Genomic DNA, 18,707 nt, shown 5'->3' with positions numbered 1-18,707 from the left:
GTGGCGCCGCTGCCTGTATATAAAGGGCCCTCCCTCACCTGGTTGACATCACGTTGTTTTCCTTCCGGTTCAGACCTCGGCGTTTGTGGCGCTGCATGCTAAGTAAGGCAGGCTTCATCTCTCTCCATCAAGCTTATTACTTATGACTTATTTCCATTTTCTGTATAACAGCCGCAAATTAATGCGCTTAACGACGCTCTGATCGCCGATCCATCGTCCTTGTGGTAAGAATCTTCCCACACTTGACGTTTGTTAGCTTAGCTTTAGCTCAGCTTCTGTTGCATATCCATGCTGCCTGTACAAGCTCCCTGTTTCCTCCTTCCTGTAAGAGGCACTAACTATGTTTAGGGGACGGATGGGGATTAGTGTGAGCGAGTGGGTTGAGGAGGTGCAGGCGTGTATGCGGGCACGAAATTTGTCAGCAGTTGATCAGGCCTTCTTTTTGTACGACCATTTAGAAGGAGAGGCTAGAGATGAGATCAAATATCGCTCTAGTCAGGAATGAGGGGATCCGACTAAAATCATTTCTATCCTCAAGGAGCTTTATGGATGTAATGAGTCACATGTTGCATTACAGGAGGCCTTTTTCTCCAGAAAGCAATTAGAGGGGGAAACATTGCAAGAGTTCTCCCTTGCTTTGAGTCTCATGGAGAAAGTAAAAGCACAGGCCCCTAGGGACATGCCAAATGCTGAAGTTCTCTTGCGTGACCAGTTTATAGAATATGTCCTTGATGGTGCGCTTCGTCGTGTGCTAAAACAGTACGTTCGTTTGAAACCGGCAGCAACACTGCTTGATGTCAGAGGTGAGGCAATGAGGTGGGAATTAGAGGGTTTGCCAGCTAGTATGCGGGGCCGGAGTAATTCTCTGCCTTCAGCACCCAGTTTTCAGTTTGACGGGTCACCAGCTATTGCTAGCCCCTCTCAAACAGAGGTTAGTGAGTTAAAAGAACTCTTAAAACGGCAACAGGAGCAGCTTAATCGGCTTACTCAAAGCATTTCCCTCCTCCAAGCTGCACAAGGGCGCAGCCGCTCTCCACGTCGAGGTCCTATTATATGTTGACGGTGCCAACAGCCCGGACATATTGCTAGGGAGTGTGGGGGGCCAAATGTCACCTTCCGTCAGCCATCTTTGTCGGGGTCACGTCAGGGAAGCCAGCTTTCGGGAAACTAGTACCCACTGAGTTGCAGAGCCACAGCTTGGGTGGGGCATCCGTAGGCTCAACTAGTGGTTTATGTTCAGCAGATGTACCTAAATTAATTGCTTCTTGTCCACATATTGAAGTGAACATGGCTGGAGTGAAGGTGCCTTGCCTGGTTGACACTGGTTCAATGGTGTCCACTATTACAGAGAGCTTCTTTATTGAATTCTTTGAGCCCTGGGGCAGAGAGTGTTTGAGAGCTTGCCACTGGCTACAGCTAAAAGCAGCCAATGGTCTCCCTATTCCTTACATCGGCTATTTGGAAGTATCTATTGAACTGTGTGGCAAGTTGATGCCCCACTGTGGAGTGTTGGTGGTGAGACATCCCCCAGATAGTGGTTCAGCTTCAGTTCCTGGTGTGTTGGGATGAACGTCATAAATGAGTGTTACCAAGAACTATTTGGACAGCATGGCAATGCTCTGTTTAACACAACCCCTGTTGTGTCATTTCCCAAGCCCTTGGTTAATGCCTTACAGAAATGTCATGCAGCTGAAATGCAGCACACTCCTAAGCAGCCTAGTAAGGCTGGGGTGTGAGGCAGGAGGGCCTGCCGCATTCCAGGAGGTGTAATGAAGATTGTGCCTACCACCTGCTGTGAGCAATACTTGGGCACCACTGTCTTGTTTGAACCATCAGAGTCTGGCTTACCAGCTGGTTTGTTAGCATCTCCTGCTTTAGTTCAGGTTGTTCGGGGACTGCTTATGTCCCAGTGGTAAATGTGGGCAACACAGATGTGTTGCTTTACCCTCGTACCACTGTGGGAACTTTAAATAGTGTTGGCGTGGTGAGTCTCCCAGCGGGCGTAACTGAAGTCCCATTCTTCGTAAATGTGTCTTCTCAAACAGCTGCTTCCAGGTAACGGCGCCAACTATTCTAATAAAACGATGCTCCAATGAGCCATCGAGTAGAGGTTTCATGCTAACGCAATATTGCTATCAAATGACAAACTCACCAATGGATCAAATCAGTGGAACAGCCAGCCACAATCACAGCAGAACAAGTGATTTAGTTGAAACTGTGTGCTGGAGGCGGGGCTTTAAATAAGTCGGCAGAGTTTGGGGCAAAACAGGAAGTGAGCCCGCAAAAATAAAAGTCTTGACGAATTGCGGGTTACAAACAGCAGCAAAGTGACAGTAAAGGTTACAACATGAATACTGTGGAGTAACTCCAAGTACTCTACTGTGTACTAGCTTGGCTTCCTTACTCCAGTAGTGAAACTGAGTTAGTCTAGCTGTTGCTTTCCTATGCAGTTCCACTCGATTCTCATCTGCCTTCTGTTCTCTGTCCAGCATTTCTCCCATGAAGCTTAATTTCTGCAAATGAATTTCAACTGAGCCGATCAGCCAACAGAAGGACCTGTAAACAAAAACGTACATTTTCTCAACTGGAACTCAGAAGTTCAAGGGTGAGAGCTGTTTAAGTTTACCTGAAAAGAACCACATTAAAAACCATATTTCAATTGTTTCTGTGAATTTTGTTGATTACTGAGAACCTGTGCAGGAGGAAAAGCAAATCTGTCCCAATAAAGAGTTTGGATGTTAAAATTTTGCCATTTATCAATAACTTCATGTGAAGATTCAAATATTTCATGTGAAAAGCTTTGTGTCCGTCAGCCAGTGAGGTTCAGAGGAAACCAGCTGATGTGTCTCCTGCCTGCAAAGACAGCGAGGAATCCTGAATGATCCTCTGGAAACCCGAAGCTCCTGGGGGCCGTCTGCAGACGTTCTGGGCTCCATGAGGCCCTGAATGCAGCCAAACTGATCCAGAGACATCAGCAGCTGTAAATAAAATGCTTCTATACAAAAATATAACTCTTCTGGTATGAGGAGCTGAAATGTGTTACTTCCACTTCTGCCAGACAAGTTTTAATCCAGTTTTCAGACTTTTTTTCTTAATTTAATATATTTAGTTTTCTCTGCATACTTTTACAGGTTAAGTCTTTTAGTGAAAATCTCAGACTGGATGATAAATGAAGATCAGAGTAGATGTTTAGGGTGAGTGTGATTTCAAAGAAGCTTTAATTTCAATAAACCACTGAAGAAAATACTTGGATATATGCAGAACATGCAGAAATGGAGACATGATCTTTTAAATCTGGCTGACATCCTGACTGTAGCTGCAGTTTTCTTTTATAAATCTACTGCTTTGTTGTTTTTTTTAACAAATTGAGTCAGTCAGATTTAAAAACATGTTTATTGAATTTCAGCAATTTCATCTGAGTGTTCAGATTAAAAGCAGACTTTTTGTCAGCGTTTAGTTTCCCTCTAGTTCTTCGATGAGAAACTTTTCTTTCTTCTTCAAGATGATGTAAAAGATATCTTTCGTCATTCTGGCATTCAGGTATTTGGTACACAGCTCTCTAACTTTCTCCTGGTTGGTAGGCAGAGCGTTGATTTTATTATAAGCTTCATTATCGAGAACCTCTTGGTCCAGCAGCTCATCCAAAATGGGTCCAATGTTTCCCACTCGGTTGATCAGCTCCCTCCTGTGTTTGTCCACAAAATGCTTCCCTGAAGAAACGAGATCAAAATTACTGTTCATTAGCAGAGTGATTTAAAAAGAACATTAAAACTTTACTTTTAGATTTAAAAGTTTAAATAAAAACTTGAAATATTCCTGTTGCTACAGAAGCAGCAGATTCTTTAATAAGCTGCTAATTACAGACGGTTTACTTCCAGAGTTGCTGTTTTTCTTCTGAATTGATGTTTCAACAGGTTTAAGAAAAGTAGAACTCACCATCACTGGTCACCGGGGACGGACCTGCATCAATAAAAAAAACATTAGTTTCTGACCAAGTCCATCTGAACAGGATAACTCAGCCGATCTGAAGGTAAATAAGATGTTTAATCCACATTTTTACCTGCTTGGATGCATTTTAGCTCCCAGCCTGAACTGAAACTGATATCAGCTTTGAACTGACAGATTTCTGCTCAATCAGCCTGACAGCTTTAAAACTGAACGTGAAAACTATTGTCGGATATAAAGTAAAAACTTTGTAGTTGTGACTGAAGCACAGCTGCACATCACCGAACAAGCTGACTAAAGATGGCTGGGAATAATTTACTTAAACAGAATAAAGAAGAAGAGCTCACCAACGGTGGGAACAGAAGTGTGTAAACCTGCTTTCTTGGCCTCTTCAGCTGCAAAAATAGGAAAAAATATTTGTTTTCAACATTTAGACATGAAAAGTTTCCATGTGAGGACAGAGCAGAAACTATGAAATACATCAGAGAAAATCCTGAACACCTCAGCAGGCAGGGATGCAGCAAGATCCTAAAGATGGCTGCTTGAACTTTTCAGTGTTTTTTCCCAGAAAAACTTTTCTTGCGCCAGAATAGTTTCTGTCTGTTTCTGTTGGCTGCAGCGGTCTTCATTAGTTGGTGTTGACCTTTAAGTCTCTCCATGTTTTCATCCGTTTGTCACCTCGGAGCCGGTTGCTCCAGAGATCGATTTCTGAGTGAAACAGCCGCGCCTCGCAGTCAAACCGTTTCTTTAGAAGAGCTGCGTATCTTTTACTGGCTCTCATTCAGATTTTGTTCAATTCTTGGTTTTTATTTGAGATTTTTGTTGTTTGTCTTTTAGCACTTCACACTTTTGTTCTCCCACTATGTAACATTTTGCAGATTCTTGCATTTTTTTCTCAAAATTAAACTATAATTAAAAAAATATATTTGTAAAAAATGTTTAATTATAGACATTGACTCATTTTGCTTTTAGCTCATGGTTGGTTTGTTTCACCTCAAGCTTTAATATGTATCTGCTGTATGAGAGGAAACGGTAAATGATCTTGTGTCAGTAATGCATGATGTTTTCAGCAGCACTGAAGCGTGTTTACCTGACAGCTGCACAGTTTGGATCAGCAGTGATCCAGAACTAAACCCAGCCTAAAACTTACATGGCAGTCGGAACTAAACTGCTCAGTTTGTCAAGTTTTCTGCCAAAAAAGACAAAACTGAAGAGAAATTAAGCTCAGACCGCCTGATTTTTAGGGTTTTCTTTTTTGTTTTTCCACATCAGCTTACAGAGTTAACAGAGGGAAGCTGTCAGATGTCTGGTTCAGCCTGAAGGATTTTACAGTACAAGTCAGCTCTTTGAAATCAGTTAAATCAAATAAAATCAAACATGCTAGATTCTGAAGATAAAACAATCTAAATGTTTGAATTCTCCTGATGGTGGATCTTAGCATAGAAGGAGTAAATGGATCCTGATGCTGTGGAGATATTTACCCAGGTCGTTTGCGTCCTCCACACAGCAGATCTCTCTGAGCAGCTCCTCGGCCACTTTCAGGGTGTCTTTGTCATAAACATTGACCATCACATTTGCAATGTCCATGAAGTCTTTATTCTCCACCTGGTTCCTCTTGACTCTTTTATCCCTGTCTACAAGTGCTGAGCAGAACTTCTTGTAGTTCTTCTGTTCCAGGTTCTCCAGGACATCACTTAAAATCATTTTGGCCTTTTTTGGAGCCATTTCTCACTGAGTTGATGCAGAGGTGCTGTGATTGTTGCAGTAGGCGCTGGGCTGAAATGAGCTGCTGACACTTTTTCACGTCTTCTTAAAGTGGGGTGTTTAAGTGTAGTGGGAAAATGTTGTTTCAACAATCACTTTCCATCTAATTTGAATAATATTTATTAAAATGAAAAATTCCTCGCAGAGCTTCAGATATTTCATGTTTATATGCAGATCTTATGCATTATAAAAGATGATGTCTCAGGAAGTGCAGCTGAACTCCTTGTTTAACATGAGCTTCAGTTTTCCAGCAGGTTGAGGTCCCTGAAGGCACCACGGAGGCTCCTCCTCAGTTCAGCTCTAAACACCCAGCTGGACCTCCTATCTGCAGACTGATCTGTTCAACCTGAACTTCCACTTCGCTCCACCTGCAGAGCAGCAGGGCGGTTCTGCATCATCACACTTCCTCTTGGCTTGCTGATGTTCGTTCTGTAGAAAAACAAATTGGAACAATGAATCCTAAACACGTCTGAATGTAACCAAGCAGAAAAACTCTGAAGGTGTTTAGAAACTTTCTTCTGATGAAAAACATTTTAAAATGTTTTGTTGCTGTGGAGAGAAAACGATAAAGAAAGATGATGGGACATTTTAAAGCACAAAATATATTCATCATGCAGTTTCATGTCAAACAGATTCTTATATGAACTATTTTTTCTGCTGGTGGGATTTAATCTAAAGCCCCTCGTTACAAGTAAGGTTTGTGTTCACACATCAAGTATTAGGAGAAACAGGAGGGAGCCTTGTGTTTCTGTGCATTTCCAGTCATTTTTATTGATTAATAATAACAGAACTAATAAACCATCATACGTGAAGTATAAAGACCTGTAGCACTTTTCAGGACCCGTCATGATGAATGTGGTTTAGTGGAGCTAAATGCAGCAGGTGGAAATACCGAATGCAGTCTTTAGTGATTTTAATGAAGAAATGAAAAAACTTACAGAAAAAAACAAACAGCAACACAAACCATCAATCCAGGGGAAACAAAGTGATGGGAGCAGATGAGAGGCGAGGAGAGACGAAGGATGAGCAAAAGACCTGGGCTGATGAGCCGACAGGCTACAGGTGTGAGGGGAGAGAGAGGAGGCACAGGGGGCGAGGGAGACTTCACTGGGACTAGACGGTGTTTCCCAACCCTGGTCCTCCAGGCTCACTGCCCTGCATGTTTTAGGTATGTCCTTGCTTCAGTCCAGCTGATTTCAATCGATGACTGATTAACAGGCGTTTGTTGAACTGCAATCAGCTGAATCAGGCACATTAAAGCAGGGAAACCTCTAAAACATGTACAGTGAGCTTTGAGGGTTGGGAAACTCTGGACTAGGAAATAAATCTAACACTACAGAAACCTGAACAAAATAAAGCAAATAAAAATAACTATAAGTGAGACTACGAAGAACTGAACTAAAGTAAAACAGAATCAAGACTGATCAAAGAGAAACTAAGGAAGACAGAATAATCAACCTAGAATAATAAATCCAGCTCCAAACCCATGAAACAAACCCGGACCAGGATCCTACCAGATGTTTTACATGCAACCAGTCATTCACATGTTTCTTCACCTTTTTATGTAGGAAAGTACTCCAGAAGAAAAATTGGGATTCTGTCTGACAGGTCAAACTTGGATAAAAATGGAACATGCAAGCATTGAAGAAACAATCCAGTAAAGGGTTAAAATTCTTGCACAGCAACTGAAACTGAGAAAAGTCTTGCAGTAAACGCCCATGTCAATCTAAGACCTGTTGCATCATGACCTTTTACTGGAAAAACTGGGTGGTGATTGCGACATGATTGCTATAGTACGGTAAATTTAGGGGAACATTACAGGAGCATGCTGGGACAGAGGGGTGAAATATGGAAGTTTCCCAGCCAAAACGGGAACCTTGACAGATATCGGATGATGCTACCTCTGTACTGTACGGTAGGGCCTGGTGATGGACTTGGTAACCTCCTAAAACGTTGCCTTGCCTTCATGCCACAGAGTTCAATGTTTGTCTCATCTGACCAGAAAAATGTGATCCTCCTGGTCTGAGAGTCCTCCAGGAGCCTTTTGGTGACCCCAGATGGGCGGCCATGTCCCAGTGCTGAGGGATCTGCTGCCTCTAACAGCGGCTTAGTTTGTGCTTTCTAACCAGTTTAACTGGTAACTATATTGTTTTTGTTTGGGGGAAAGTTTAAACCTGATTTATTTGAGATTTTATTCTCCTTCTCTTTGAGGTCACCTGGTCATGTGTTGCCATGGAAACGCATCCATTAGGGACCTGCTGTTTTCAATCAGCCTCACTGGGAAAGGCCACAGTGTTTGAGAGGGAGGGGAGAAGTTTTGGATGTTGTTTGGGCCCAGATTGTGTTTTAGTTTTGAAGTTGTTAAAGTTAATTATAATTATGTAAATGTTTTTCTAGAAATATAATTGAGCACACATGTATATTTTCTACCTGGAAGTGTAAGTGCTGTCTCCATTAATTAGCCCCGATGATTTAAAAGCTGTTGGCTGAGATCAGGGGAGACTCTCCCTCCTGCTGATGGTTGAAATCATGTCTTGCTGTGAAACTGTAACAAAGTTATTGTGAATATATATAAAAAATATTCAGAGTTCTGCATTTTTTGGATCCTGTCTGGTTCTTACATTGTTTTGCTGCCTGGGCCATTTTTTTAGGCCTGAAAGGAGTTTGACACAGATCTCAAACCAACAAAAACAATTAATAAATCAGACATTTTATTTTAAATTCTTTTATTGTGAAAGCCTTATTTGTGTCACCTGCTGTATTATGCCTGGTATGAGCTCGACGAGGAAGAATTTAAAGTTTACTCATTATTCTAATTCCAGGACCTCAGAAGAGTCCTGTATTGTTGTTTTTTGTCACTTTATTGGGTACGGGTAATGTGCACACCTGCTGCCTTCCTTTCATGTTGTTTCTTCGAATCAGAAACAAGAATCCAGCAGTGAGCAAAGACAGGAGCGGCAGGTGAAACAGGTGAGCACCATGAGTGATACAGGAACTCAGGTAGATGCAACGGGCCTGATTACTGACTTCATCTAGAATGAAACAAACTAAAGCACTAACAGAAATAACAGAAACTATTCAGGACCCCAGAATAATTCATACAAACAAACTTACAAAGAAAAACTAATAATGCAAAACTTTGAACCATGAACAACCCGAAACAAAAACCACAAACCAAAAAACCCAAACATCCAGAAATCATGATAATCCAACAACCACAGATTTAAAACTATGTGCCATTTAAATTTGTCATAATGTCTCTTATGTACATAGATGTAGATTAAAGTTATTTTGTGTCATTACTTTTGTCTTGGTCTTGTTTAATGTCAATAATACAGTCACTGAAGCCACTGAACAGGATGATGGTGTGATGTAGATTTCTTGTTAAAGTGAATTCAGATTTTTACAGATGACTCCATGACAAACACTGACAAGACAGAAACTCACAACATGTGAAAACTTTTAGAAATGTATATTTCCAGCTAGATCAGCCAGACAGAAGCTGGTTAATGAGAGTTTTTCAGTGCTGAAGGTGGAATTAATGCAAAGTAACAGAATTAGTTAGCAGATCAGCAGTTTGGGGAAAACTTTAAACTAGCATTCAGCTGACCATATCTTCCTCATTTTTTGTCAATGTTTGATATCATTATGAAGTTTAGAATCCACACTTTCAGAATCTCGTAACTCAAAAGGAAACTTGTCACATTTACTTACTGCTCCGTTATACATAATCGGACAGAGAAAAAAGTACTAAACGTTCTACTTCCTATCATATTAAAACATGTCATATTAGTGGCTGCTGTCCAGGAGTCCAGGATAGAGATAAAACTTCTTGTTCAGCGTCATTCTGTCAATAACGGGCATCTGTTTCTGTTGGTCGTCACCACATTTTGAAACAAGGTCCTGGACCTGTGGGGTTGAAACAGAGTCAACAATCAGCTAAAGGTTCCTGAATAAATCAGCAGCATCAGACTAACTATAGGAATGTGCAATAAATATGGAATATGGTAGAAACAATATAAATTTGGCCTGTGATAGAGATCTGTAGTCAACAACCGCTGATATCAAAGCAGAGCAAGTGGGAAGCAGCACGGCTGAGACCACAATAATCTGGACCTGGTTCGGGTTTAACCTCCATGGTTTTCATGATGCTCAGGAGGAGAACGGCGCAATGTCACGGGTTGGACAGCGAGAGAAAAAAACTCTTGTTAAAAGCGCACACTGGTCAGTGCGACCACATTGGACCGCGCACAAAGCAAAAAACTCATGGGGTTTATATGACACAATCTCTTCAGACCGTGGGACGGTTGACCAATTAGACCAGGAGCAAAAGAATTTTACTTGCAAAGTGTGTAGGATGGCAGTTCCTCCAAAGAGAGAAAATACGAGCATTTTGCTTTACCTCCTTATATGCTTGACTACCAGTAATGCAGCCACTGAGAAGACAAAGCAGGATTTGACTCAGGCATCCATTATATTAAAGTTATTTTGTTTCTATAGATATATTTTTTGTTTATTTAACTTTGATTCAGGGCCAGCCCAAGGCAAAATAAACTAAGCAGCTGCTTAGGGCCCCAAGGCCACTAAGGGTCATAATGGCCTTGGCCTCAGTGGAGCTGATTTTTTTTCTGTCATTATAATATCAAAAACACACAATTTCACTATGAAGTGATTTGTTTTTACAATAATAAATATTTGATAATATATGAAGAAATCATTATTTTATGGATAAAAATAAAAAATAAATTGCTGTAGGGGCCCTCTGGTGGCCACGGCAGGGACCGCACGCTTCGCCGGTAACATGAGCTGTCGTGCAATGAGCAGAGCATCCAAACGTCCAAAGCTCCGGTCAGAAGCTAAGTTAGCAAAACAATGTCTCACAAAGGACTTATCCTTCAGGGAGGGAGAAAAGAAAGAGGAAGAACAGAAAAAAGCCAAGATAAAGGTTTGTTTTAATGAGCCTTGGTGATGTAATGTAAAAGATTTGTAAAGCTACTAAAATTAGCTTGATAGCGACCTGGAATGACCCAGTTCAACAGCCAAACATTTATGCTAGGGTCTTTGTGTGAAACTGAGTTAAAACTTTAAATAAGTTGATTCTCATGGTGGCTCTGTATATTTCTGAGGTACTTTTGGCTTCAAAACGTCGAGTTTGATAACGTTTGATAGCAATAATTAAAACTTCTCAATGTTTGACATTGTCTAGTGCAACAAGCTTAGAAAATGTGCTTTTATTTATTTTTATAATGTTTGAAATTTCACCAAATCCTGATCAACACTGAAGAATCCTATTTTTTTTTGTTATATTTTAAGAATTGTATTATTTTATTAAGGTAAACACTACTACCTGTACTGTCACTTTAAGAAAGTGTCTTATGACATCAGTACTGTACTACTCTCAGTTGGCTAGGCTGCCTGAGAAGAGGTAGCAAATTTTCTTTGCTCTTGGTTAAGTTCATGTTTTTTTAAATTTATAAAATAATTGAAACCACATGCAGCTGTGAATGTTTATGTTTTAATACATATATTTCTTTTGACAAGTTCAGAACATTGTTTTGTAAATGTTAGAGCAGATATTGTTATTAGTTAGTCACAGAGTTTCTGCTGGGGGAATCCCGACTCCTGTGAATGGAAGAGCTGCATGTTAAAGGGCTTTTTGTATTTCCATTTGTGCTCTGCCAGCAACCTGCATTAAAGATCAACCAGCAACTCCAGTGGTCTGACTCCCTTCTTCATCTGAACACAACGCAGAACACATCAAGGTTAACCGACTATAAGACTAGATTATTGGTAAAGAAACACTTCTAGCATACACCGGTTACACTAGCTAAATGTTTCTACGTCAGGCTAACTGGCTGCTACGTCGATTAGCTGCTCTATGCTGTAGTTGAATCATTTCGTGGCTAAAACAAACATTATTTTTCTAAGTTATGAGAAACTTCTGTTAAAATCATTTGAAGGCTCAGAATCAGTCCAGTACCGGTACCGGCCCACATTCTCAGGAGAGAAAGACTCACCTGGTATAAATTACATTTTTAGCTATTGGAGTAACGCTTAAGAGAAATTGATTTAATTAAAGAATGTCATGAATGTGTGTAGGGCTGCACTGATTGCAGTTTTCTGGCCGATCCCTGGTTACCGATCTTTAAAAAGCCTGACCGGCCGATTTTGATTTTGGCTGATATGAATTTTTTTTGTCTGAAATGTCGCTAAATATAGCAAGAAAGTCACTGAGTTTCCACAGTGGGTGAATATTGTTAACTGTAAACGTGCAGACCAGACCTGGTGGGTCTGTCAGTCAAACCTCTCACTGCAGAGCAGAAGAGGACAGACGCTGAGTTATAAAGATCAGCTTCACATGTAAGTATCAGCAGATCACGATCCCCCAAAATTAAGGAAATCGGTGCCCAGAAATCGACTGGTTGATAAATCAGTTGGCCAATAAATGTATCCTATTATACATGTATATAATGTAAACAGCACTGCCAGAGATGCAATAAGTTTATAGCAGGTGTGTGAATGATCTAATGATCGAACTGCTGATTGCAGCCAGTCCACATTGTTAGCAGAACTAGAGGGCCCCAAAACCACATTTCACTTAGGGCCCCATGGAGGCTGGGGCCGGCCCTGCTTTGATTTAACCAGGTAGTATTAATATGCTGCATAAAACAAAACAGTTACAGACATTACAAAACCAACCTACATCAGGGTTTAACACACAAATATATACATTCCACTCAATTACTATGTGATTTTTGTAAGTTTTATCCAAAAACATAAAGTCATATACATTGTTACTGCCACCCATCACAATAGACATCGTGATGTGAATTTTATGCCATATCAGACGTACATCCATAACTCTTCAACTCAGCTCCCGGTTTGAAAGACGCATTTAGTTCAGAGTCCATGAGATGATCTTCAGAAAGGACTTTTCTTTATTGACTGAGTTTAGTTGCCTCTGTCCAAAGTTTATAATATCTGTGCATATGAATTATAACCTGTCAAATTGAAATGAAATAAAGAAATGAACAAAAAACAGTCAAATACAGAAAATATTCTGTTAATGTGACCCCTGGATGCCCATTAGGGGAACGCCATCTTTATGGGGTAGCTGAGATAACCTGGATGCCCAGAAGGAGTTGAATCTGTGCTTGTTTCTTTAAGGACACATTCTGGAACGGTGAACTATTTCTCTGCTGTTTCTATACATCGTTATCACTTATTTGGCGCTGGCATTGCTATAATTGAATCCTAATCTTTATATAATCTGCAGTAAATTAATGGGGAAAAATTGTTTTCTTGCTTCAAAACAGTCAAAATTAATTGAAAGTTGATTTCAGAAATCATATATTTTTCGTACCTTGGTGAAAAGATCAATAATGTGTTTCTGATATGATTCTGGAGTGAAAACCTTCACGATGTTCTGGATGAGGATGGACCCATTTTGTGTCTCTCTGTACGCCTTATTGTCTGCAGGAAGACGAACAGACATGAGAAAGTCATGAAGCTACAACAATGAGAGCAGGTTTATCTAAAGTTTGACTGTAAGCCCACCAGGAGTGCTGGCGAGAAGAGCAATGAAGTCTTTTTCTACGTGTGCAGATTTATCCAGCTCTGGTACATGGTCCTCAGGCGGTGGAGCAGGGCGCCCGGTGCTTTCACCGTCATGGACCCAAGTTGTGGCTCCACTTCTTACTGAAAGATAGAAATGACACTCAGGTAAGGAAAGAGCCTTACATGATCTCTCAGTGAGTCTTAGTTTATCTGTAGTAGCAGATCTACGTCACCTCCTCTGCAGGCCTGTAGGATGACGACCTTTGGTTTGTTTATTAGTGCCTGACAGCCGTTGGAGTTCAGGCATCTGTAAATTTTGTCAACTGCAAATTCATCTGGGTTGTCCTCTCTCCAGTCAGCCCCAAGAATTTTCCCCAGTTTGCCGTGAGACATAATAACCACAAACACGCTGTCAGTCTGCTTCAGTTTGGGATGTTTAGCAAAGCCTTTTAAAGCGTCATCAATCCCCTGAAGGAAGACAGGAAATCATGTTACCAGTTATTACATTTATTCATCAACCAGACGAGAACCAGTTTGAATTATTCTCCCAGTTAGAAAAAAGCACCTTTCCAGTGAGGTTTTGGCATTTTACCACCTCATATCCCAGACTTTGGAGAAGTTTCTCCATGTTCTCCTCGTCTTTCTCTGCTCCATGTCTGTCCAGTTTCTCATCAGAAAACTTGATGTTAGTGATCAGCAGAGCGACGCGGTTCCTGTAGTTGTCTTCAGTCACACAGTAAACCTGACAGACACATGGAGAGAAAAGAAACAAAATGAGCTGTTGGTCAAAAAGAAACAGCTGAACTGGAACCTGGTGTTATAAATCAAGGTAAAATTAACATTACAGTGAGAAAAAAATTAACAAAAATCAAATAAAGATTTCATTATTTACATAAATATATATAGATTGGTAATACATCCAAAATACCAAATTATTTTGCCTTCAGTGTTTTTATATGTACATTTTTCTTTACCATTATCAGCATATTTCACTCAGGATGATAGATTACTGACCTCTGGATCATCCTTTTTGGACATCCAAAAGTCTTTCACTGTCATTTCTGGTGGAGTAAAGAAAGAAAAGTTCAGGTTACATTTATTAGAGCACATTTATGAATGCATTATGTAACGTGTTGCCAACACTCATTGGCTCCCTGGTAAAACATTTGTTGAAATGTTTGTGCGCCTCTTTAAGGAAAGAGGAAAAATATGGATTTCGTTTGATGAGAAGAAAACAAAAAAAAGGACTGAAAAATATTCTCCTTCTTCTCTCTGTTGATTGTTTGCTGTAGAAATTAAATAAATTTCTCAAAGTGTTTTTTCTCAACTGTCATTGTTCATTTCTGTTTTGTTTTTTTGCTGTGCAGGTTGTAGGAGAACATGCTTGTTTTCAACAACAATTCCTTGTTAAATCAGTGGACTGTCTGTGTTTTAAAAGCCTCTGCTCTGCATGTAAACATCTGCAGTTGAACATTTTACTAAGTTAAACCGGTCTGTCTTGCATTTTTAAGATGGCTCGATCTGACGGGTTTTCCTGCATGGTTCGTCTTGGCAGTTTGAGGGACGAAGGGACTGATCACAGTCTTTCCTTCAGCAGATTAGGACCTGCTCTGTGCAGACGTCCTCCAGACAACTGATGACCTGCAGGTCCTGGGTGATGTGTGGAAGAAAACATTTAATGACTGAATGACTGAAGACTTAGCAGGAAAGGACAGGAAGAATATGACAGTTGACTTTAGTGCTGTAACGATTCATCAAATAATTCAAGTATGTCGATTATTAAAATTCCTTGAGGCAACTTATGCACCTCAAAGCTGGTTTATTATTTAGAGCCATTTGTTCTGGCTGAATTTATGTTGTGCAACGCTCTCACTTCCACCACTGACTTGGTGACGAATGCTCTGTGCTATTAGCTCAACATTCGTCCTATTTTCCTCAGATTTATTCGGGTTTTCATTGTTTTTCGGGGAATATCCAATATTAATACCTCTGTTAAGGCAGAATATATCAGAATTTATTAATAATCAATAGCTTACCCATTTACTGAAATAATACTTTAACTTTCATAGGAGAGCTCATGGTCATGCATTGTTTTAAAAATGTATGTCACAATAATTGTCGTTTATCTTTGATTAGATTTTTACAATCTCAGAATGTCTGGGTTTTTGTTACTCATGTTTAAAAGAAAAAAGAAAATCTCACCACTGGTGGAATCATCTTCCCAACGTAAACCTGCCTCTTTAACCTCTGCAACTGTAAAACATAAGAAATAAAGAACTTAAAACCAAATTCTATGCATTTTTACCCATTTTTGCGGCTATGACAACACAGAAGAATGCAGTGTGATCATTATAATGGCAGCATAGATATGTGTAACACAGATGTGTTTTTTAAATAAAGATAGGAGGATCTACTGTTTTAAACATGAAGTTTTTAGCTTTTTTTCTGATTGTTTCCAAAACATTTTAGTACCAAAGTTAGAAATAAAAATATATTTATAGTCTTTTCCAATTATTGTACCTAATTATATTCCATTTAAATATAATATTTTAAATTCATGTCTGTATAAAAATCTTCTGTTATAGCTAGAGCAGCTCCAACAGATGAAGCTGTGTTATTTAGGAGGCATCCTGAGATCAGCTGCAGTTGGATCAGAACCGATCCAGTACAGCTGTAGTCATTACTTTAAAAGTAAAGGAGATGGTTTAATTTTTACTCTGTGAAATCAGTTCAATCAAACAAACAGTAGAAATATTTTAATTCTCCTGAAGATCCCTGCAGAAGGAAGGACAAATGGATCCAGATAATGTGGCTGTTCTTACCCAAGTCGTTTGCTGCCTGTTGGCAGTCGATGTCTCTGAGCAGCTCCTCGGCCACCTTCAGAGCTTCATCTGCGTATTTCTCAATCATCACCTCTGCAACTTCCAAGAAGTCTTTATTCTCCACCTGGTTCTTCTTGACACGCTTATCCCGGCCCACAAGTCCTGAGCAGAACTTCTTAAAGTTCCTCTCTGACAGGTTCTCCAAGATATCTTCTAGAACCTTTGTGGGCTTTTTTGGAGCCATTTCTCACTGAGATGATGCAGAGGCACTGTGGCTGTTGCAACAGGCGCTGGGCTGAAATGAGCTGCTGACACTTTTCCACTCCTTAAAGTGATGCGTTCAAATGCTATGGGGAAATGTGGTTTGACCCATCCTTCTCCATCTAATGTCTTATATATTATTAAAGACGACAGAGTCTCTGGAAGTGCAGCTGAACTGCTTATTTTAAAGCAGCAGCTACAGTTTCCCAGCAGGTTGAGGTCCCTGAAGGCACCACGGAGGCTCCTCCTCAGTTCAGCTCTAAACACCCAGCTGGACCTCCTATCTGCAGACTGATCTGTTCAACCTGAACCTCCACTTCGCTCCACCTGCAGAGCAGCAGGGCGGTTCTGCAGCGTCACATTTACTGCTGGATGTCAAAGGTCATGGAGCATGCTCAGTAATCAGTGTGTAAACCAGTTGGAAGATGGTGTGGTTCAGTGGCGCAACTACACATTATTCAGGTGGATGTGAAAACATAAATCTGCAAACTCTTAGCATTATGCTGCTGCTCACGGCCCGCCTACAATCAGGAACAGACCTTATCATGGAAAAGTTCACTAACTATCAAAGTCCTCCTGTTACAGTGAAACAACTCAAACTTCTTTCTAGACAACATAATCATATCCAGAGCCATAAGCCCTACAGCTTCGTCTGATCCGTCGACATTAAGTTCTTGTCTGGTTGTGTTGGACCTCTGAGCCCGTTTCTCTTCCTGTCATAGAGCAGCATTATGTCAATAAGTTAAAGAAAAACAATTTTCCACCAAAACTCATCCAGGACAACCAATGTTGTGATGATGATGATGATGAAGTCAGCAGCTCCTCCTCTTAAAACCAGCCAAACTTTCCAATGAGCTCATAAAAAACACAACAGCAGAAACCAGTAAAATGTCAATAATTCAACAAACTGCAAAAATATTTGATCAAGTCAAAATGTGAAACATGATCACAGTTTATAGTTTTAATGTTTTTTCAGTAAAAATCTCATAATTTTATAACAAACTCATAAAAAAAATCTACAATTCATCAACAAATTACCTAAATATTTTCACAGTCGTGGCATAATCTTTTAATTTCCATGTCTCTAGATTAAATGCTTTTTCAATGAAAAATTCACAGCCATTTTATCACTTACCCAAATTAATAATTCACAATAAATGTTTCCGGTCTCCCCTCGGTTTATTCATGTGATGCTTCTGAAATGCCGCATTAACGCAGAAACTTCACGTTTTGTTCTCATATAAAATACAGTTAAATAGTTCAACAAGAATCAGCCAACAGCGACACCTACTGGCTCATAAAATATAACAAGTCTCAACACATTCTTCGTCTGAAAAAGTTTTATTTACACAAATATTCATCAGAAACCGATAAAAATATTTTCTCCAGGTGTCTGAACTAAACACCAGGTTGTTCTTCTCTGTAGCAAAGGAGGTAGAAATGAGTTTTGTATAAAAAATAATAATAATATAAATGCACAAAACTCTACAAGATAGTCTTATTAACAATATTTACTCTTGTCCTCTTAGCATCGAGTGAAATGCGCAGTGCTTCTCTGGTCCGGAGGTTTCAAACATTTAGCATGAAACAAGGTTTTGTTTTAAAGGTGGATTTGTGTGTTTTTGCTGCTTTTTTTCTCTGAAATGCAGCATCGCCACATTTCCTGAAGCGGATTTATCCTCTGAGGATGTTCTGCTTCTGGCAGAGTTCCTGATGTTGCGACCCGGCCCGGCTGGACCTGACCGGGCCCGGCTGGACCTGACCGGGCCCTCACCAGGCCCCGCCGCTGGGCTCGGCCGCCGCCCCAGAGGCCGGCCATGTCTCTGTGTTCGTGGGTGAGACGCTCAGGCTGCTCAGGACCTCCTGCGCCGTCTTTCCCAGCATGCCCTGCATGTCGCAGACGAAGCGGTAGACGTAGCGCTTGCCCGCCGTCTTGTGGATGATGTTTTTGTGGTAGTAGTAGCGCAGGCCGCGGCTCAGCTTCTCATAGTTCATCTTCGGCTTGTTCTTGCACTGACCCCAGCGCTTGGCCACCTGCAGGAACAAGAAACAGAATAATTAGGATTTAATTATGGCCGTGAAAATGCAGCTGAATCTGAAACGTAAAAGGGTCAGCGTGTTGAAAAGGATTTAAAACCCAAAGCTTCCCAGATCTGAGCTGATGTTGCAATTTTACGTGTTAATAATTAAATCTCATTACTGATGTCTGAATATTTTAGTTTTTGACATTTCAAAAATCTGTTAACTTCTCAAAGGGAATGTAGTTGATAAACTAATGCAGCATCAACATGAAATGGTTCCTGCTGAGATTTTTGTTGTTCTGAGCAGAAAATGTTGATTTATTTTTTTTATTTCTTA

At 40.3% G+C, this 18,707-nt stretch overlaps 3 protein-coding genes and 1 long non-coding RNA gene across 9 annotated transcripts in view; 1 reads left to right on the top strand and 3 right to left on the bottom strand.

Moving 5' to 3' along the window:
* Positions 1–24: 24 nt before the first annotated feature.
* Positions 25–4,285, top strand: LOC106950222 (uncharacterized). 4 transcript variants are annotated; one of them, XR_001425569.1, is made up of 7 exons: positions 25–102; positions 172–224; positions 2,490–2,605; positions 2,814–2,980; positions 3,132–3,194; positions 3,915–4,030; positions 4,123–4,285. It is a non-coding gene; the product is annotated as an uncharacterized LOC106950222 (long non-coding RNA). The 4 variants fall into 4 exon arrangements; XR_001425568.1 differs by having other exon boundaries at positions 2,818–2,980; positions 3,915–4,285; XR_001425567.1 differs by having other exon boundaries at positions 3,915–4,285.
* LOC106950221 (apoptosis-associated speck-like protein containing a CARD) lies at positions 3,375–5,693 on the bottom strand. 2 transcript variants are annotated; one of them, XM_015036923.1, is made up of 4 exons: positions 5,427–5,693; positions 4,293–4,340; positions 3,937–3,966; positions 3,375–3,710 (listed from the first exon to the last, which is right to left on the bottom strand). In XM_015036923.1, the coding sequence occupies exons 1-4, from the start codon at positions 5,668–5,670 to the stop codon at positions 3,454–3,456; spliced, it is 579 nt and encodes a 192-aa protein (XP_014892409.1). In that variant the 5' UTR covers positions 5,671–5,693; the 3' UTR covers positions 3,375–3,453. The 2 variants fall into 2 exon arrangements, with proteins under 2 accessions (XP_014892409.1, XP_014892410.1); XM_015036924.1 differs by having other exon boundaries at positions 3,937–3,960.
* Positions 5,694–8,524: 2,831 nt separating this feature from the next.
* On the bottom strand, positions 8,525–16,505 carry LOC106950220 (caspase-4-like). The gene is made up of 8 exons (XM_015036922.1): positions 16,089–16,505; positions 15,469–15,519; positions 14,281–14,327; positions 13,832–14,008; positions 13,500–13,734; positions 13,267–13,407; positions 13,073–13,182; positions 8,525–9,618 (listed from the first exon to the last, which is right to left on the bottom strand). Exons 1-8 carry the CDS (start codon positions 16,330–16,332, stop codon positions 9,499–9,501), a joined length of 1,125 nt encoding a protein of 374 aa, XP_014892408.1. The 5' UTR covers positions 16,333–16,505; the 3' UTR covers positions 8,525–9,498.
* A 1,169-nt stretch (positions 16,506–17,674) lies between these two features.
* Positions 17,675–18,707, bottom strand: part of etsrp (ETS1-related protein) — an 11,135-nt gene continuing 10,102 nt past the window's right edge. For both annotated transcript variants that reach the window (XM_015036920.1, XM_015036921.1), the window contains exon 8: positions 17,675–18,383. In XM_015036920.1, the coding sequence (XP_014892406.1) occupies positions 18,120–18,383 (264 nt within the window). In that variant the 3' untranslated portion in view covers positions 17,675–18,119. The remainder of the gene's footprint in view (positions 18,384–18,707) is intronic.

This window comes from Poecilia latipinna, unplaced genomic scaffold, assembly GCF_001443285.1.
Source record: "Poecilia latipinna isolate Pla-1442-1.1 unplaced genomic scaffold, P_latipinna-1.0 Scaffold385, whole genome shotgun sequence".
Classification (NCBI taxonomy): domain Eukaryota; kingdom Metazoa; phylum Chordata; class Actinopteri; order Cyprinodontiformes; family Poeciliidae; genus Poecilia; species Poecilia latipinna.
This window is presented reverse-complemented; position numbering and strand designations above follow the sequence as displayed.

Excerpts from the sequence above, each read along its gene's own strand:
- LOC106950221 (XM_015036923.1), bottom strand. The coding sequence starts at position 5,670 with ATGGCTCCAAAAAAGGCCAAAATGATTTTAAGTGATGTCCTGGAGAAC. Across the intron at positions 3,967-4,292 it reads CACTTCTGTTCCCACCGTTG|ATGCAGGTCCGTCCCCGGTG; the intron begins GTGAGCTCTTCT and ends TTTTTTTTATTG. Across the intron at positions 3,711-3,936 it reads GTCCCCGGTGACCAGTGATG|GGAAGCATTTTGTGGACAAA; the intron begins GTGAGTTCTACT and ends TCGTTTCTTCAG.
- LOC106950220 (XM_015036922.1), bottom strand. The coding sequence starts at position 16,332 with ATGGCTCCAAAAAAGCCCACAAAGGTTCTAGAAGATATCTTGGAGAAC. Across the intron at positions 14,009-14,280 it reads CCAAAAAGGATGATCCAGAG|GTTTACTGTGTGACTGAAGA; the intron begins GTCAGTAATCTA and ends TGTGTCTGTCAG. Across the intron at positions 13,735-13,831 it reads GCCAAAACCTCACTGGAAAG|GGGATTGATGACGCTTTAAA; the intron begins GTGCTTTTTTCT and ends GTCTTCCTTCAG.